This window comes from Phaethon lepturus, unplaced genomic scaffold (assembly GCF_000687285.1).
Source record: "Phaethon lepturus isolate BGI_N335 unplaced genomic scaffold, ASM68728v1 scaffold22652, whole genome shotgun sequence".
Classification (NCBI taxonomy): Eukaryota; Metazoa; Chordata; class Aves; order Phaethontiformes; family Phaethontidae; genus Phaethon; species Phaethon lepturus.
The window spans coordinates 1827-4712 of NW_010522938.1; the positions used below are offsets into that span (position 1 = coordinate 1827).

General features: G+C 38.9%; 1 protein-coding gene across 1 annotated transcript in view; it reads left to right on the plus strand.

Moving 5' to 3' along the window:
- Positions 1-2498, plus strand: part of LOC104616845 (60S ribosomal protein L37-like) — a 2825-nt gene extending 327 nt beyond the window's left edge. Inside the window, exons 2-4 of the mRNA XM_010281989.1 lie at positions 475-610; positions 890-974; positions 2293-2498. Of these exons, the coding sequence (XP_010280291.1) occupies positions 475-610; positions 890-974; positions 2293-2362 (291 nt within the window). The 3' untranslated portion in view covers positions 2363-2498. The remainder of the gene's footprint in view (positions 1-474; positions 611-889; positions 975-2292) is intronic.
- The last annotated feature ends 388 nt before the right edge of the window (positions 2499-2886 follow it).

The window sequence follows — 2886 nt, forward strand, 5'->3', positions numbered from 1 at the left end:
TTTCCTCCGTGCTTGCTGCGGGCCTGGCCGGGCCGGCGCTCTCCCTGGGGATGAGGCAGCCTTTTCAGATAACGTAGCAAGAAGGGGTTTGGTCGCTAAAACGTCTTGTAGTGAGTATACGGCTGATCTGCGTGAAATAAATACTTTTACTCAGGAAAAAGCAGTTTGCTGTTTATCGCTGATGAATTTGGGGCAGATGAGAAGGGAGTTGGAGATAACCACTCAGTGGCTTCGTTTTATTTCAGTACTGGGTGGGCGGTAGGAACGGTGAAGAGAGGTTTAAGGAACTTTTCTAAAAATGGAGGATACCTATAGGTGAAACTAAGTTGGTGTTTCAGAGTTCAGTATGCCTCTGACGTGTTTATTGGACTTTGTGAATTTGTGCATTTTTTTAGAGGAGCTTATGCTTTGATTTACATGACTTGCAAGTGCTAGTGATATTTAAAATGTGCAATGTCCTGAAATCTTTTTCAGACGAAGGGTACATCGTCATTTGGTAAGCGACGAAATAAGACACACACCTTGTGTCGTCGATGTGGGTCCAAGGCGTACCATCTGCAGAAATCTGCCTGTGGGAAATGTGGTTACCCCGCTAAGCGTAAGAGAAAGTGTAAGTAACAGACTTGTGTTTCTTTGTCATCTTCAGTAGTCTGGCTTTTTTCCAACCAAGGAAGAATACTGTGTCAACTTGCAGTGTTTGGAGCTTTTTTCCGAAGTTAATGCTGATTTAAATATATTTCAGCTAACATGCAGTATTACTGCATAGAAATTGACTTAATTTATAATTTTTTTTCTTTTGTTTCTGTCAGATTAAATAGTTGTGCTATTCAGATGTACTGTGCAACTAATTATTTGGTGCAGATGAGTAACAGTAATTTCTGTGTTCTAGATAACTGGAGCGCAAAGGCTAAAAGACGCAATACCACTGGTACTGGTCGCATGAGGCACCTGAAAAGGGTCTACCGTCAATTCAGGTATAACATTACCAACTAGTGTAATGTGAAATCTTGCATGGATTTCACAGAATTATAAAATTCACTATTCAAAGTTAACACTCTTATTTAGTACACTTAATGTGGTATGGTCTTTCTTTTTAAATATATTGCGGCAATAAATGATGCCTTATATCTTCAAAGGAACATGCTCACAATTATAAAAAGCTCACTTGCTGTTAATACATAGGATGTATAGCAAGCTCTGATGTTTCTGTTAAGTGTAGATAGTACAGAATACAGAGGGTATTGTAGTAAAATGCCCACAGTTGAAAAGGTATGCTTTGTGTATCATTGCCTCTATTTGAGAGTCAGTGAAATTGCTGGTTGCGCTGAAGTGTGGGTTTTTGTAAGAGAGAATTCTTGAAATGTGTTCCAATCCTCTCTTGCCCACAAAAAAATTTCAGGATTGAAATACTTCAGTAGTCACTCTCTAATTTGGAGTTCAGTTAACAGTGAGTAACTATAACATCAGATTCTGAGTTACAGGTTTCTAAAATGTGTTATAAAGCTTTGAGTTGTACTTACAAGGTACTGTACTGTTAAACTCATTAAGGATTTCTTTTGTATGACCTCCATGTTCTAAAACAGAGCTCTGTAACTTCTGGCCTAATACACCAGAAAGCTGGATGAAAAATACCAAGCTATTCAAGAGTCTTTTCCTAAAAATGTAGATTGGATTTAATAGTGAAAAGTAGAAGTCTCTTGGAGTCCTGGACCTAGGCGTAGTTGAGGGATCCATTTATCTGGAGGGTTTTTTTGGTGAGCGCAGTCTTTCCCAGCAGCAGCCAGAAAATACCTTATGATGTGCAACTGCAGCCTGATTTCCACCAAGTGTTGCTGAAGTAGAAATGTCATATCCAAAAGCAAGCTTGGGGCTGACTCTTCTCATGCCTGTCTTAATCTCTGGTTGGAGACATAATTGACTTGCACTGCAGTACTAACATGTGAAATCATTTGCTGAATTGCGTAGTAGGAACACAAAGTAAGGAGTGCCTTCAGTGGGTTGTGCTGTATCTGATTCAGTCTTGCAGTGTTTACTCAGTTACTGAAATCTTCCTGTTTGAAGAAGTCAAATTTACTTCAGCAGAAGAGAGAAAACCATACTGCTTATTGCAAACAGCTTGTCAATGATGTTTCTTATTAAAAATATCTGAACACATTAACTCTATAGTGATTTCAGTGCATTACTGAGAGAAGCTGAAAAAAACTGGTGAACTTGATCTAAAACATTACTTGATAGAAAATAACCTGGAGCAGAAATCCTTTCAAAAAGTGGTAACCATATTTCTACTTGTAGGAATGGATTCCATGAGGGAACCATGCCGAAGCCCAAGAGAGCAGCTGTTGCAGCCTCCAGTTCATTGTGAAGACTCATCTTTTTGTGAAAATAAATGGTCTTATCCAGAAAATGTTACCTTTTATACATGTTTTACTTCAGTGAAATACGGGGTTCCTTAAAATATATGTTTACACACAGTTCATGAAAAATAATCCTTTAATTGACTTTTCATTTGATAGCACCTCCACCTTGAAAAGGACCATTATCTCTGTGCTGAACTTAGAGGCTTGTATGTGTTACTCAAAAGAACTCACCTGCAAGAGAAATGGAATATCAGCACTATGGACTGAGTTTCATTGTGCCCTAGCATGGAGAGTCAGAATTTATCTCAAAGATAGTAACTTGAATAATGGCTCTAAGTGCTGTTCTGGGAGGGAATAGTTTAAGAGGGATACCCAGTCTTAGCTATTGTTCACTGTTATGTGGCTCTGATAGGCCTGCAAAAGTATTGTCTGAATAGTAGGTCATTGCTTCTTGGATAAAAAGAAACTCCCAAGCCTGGAGCACACATACTGACAGACATAAAGGGACTGGAGATCTGCTGTAGTTGAG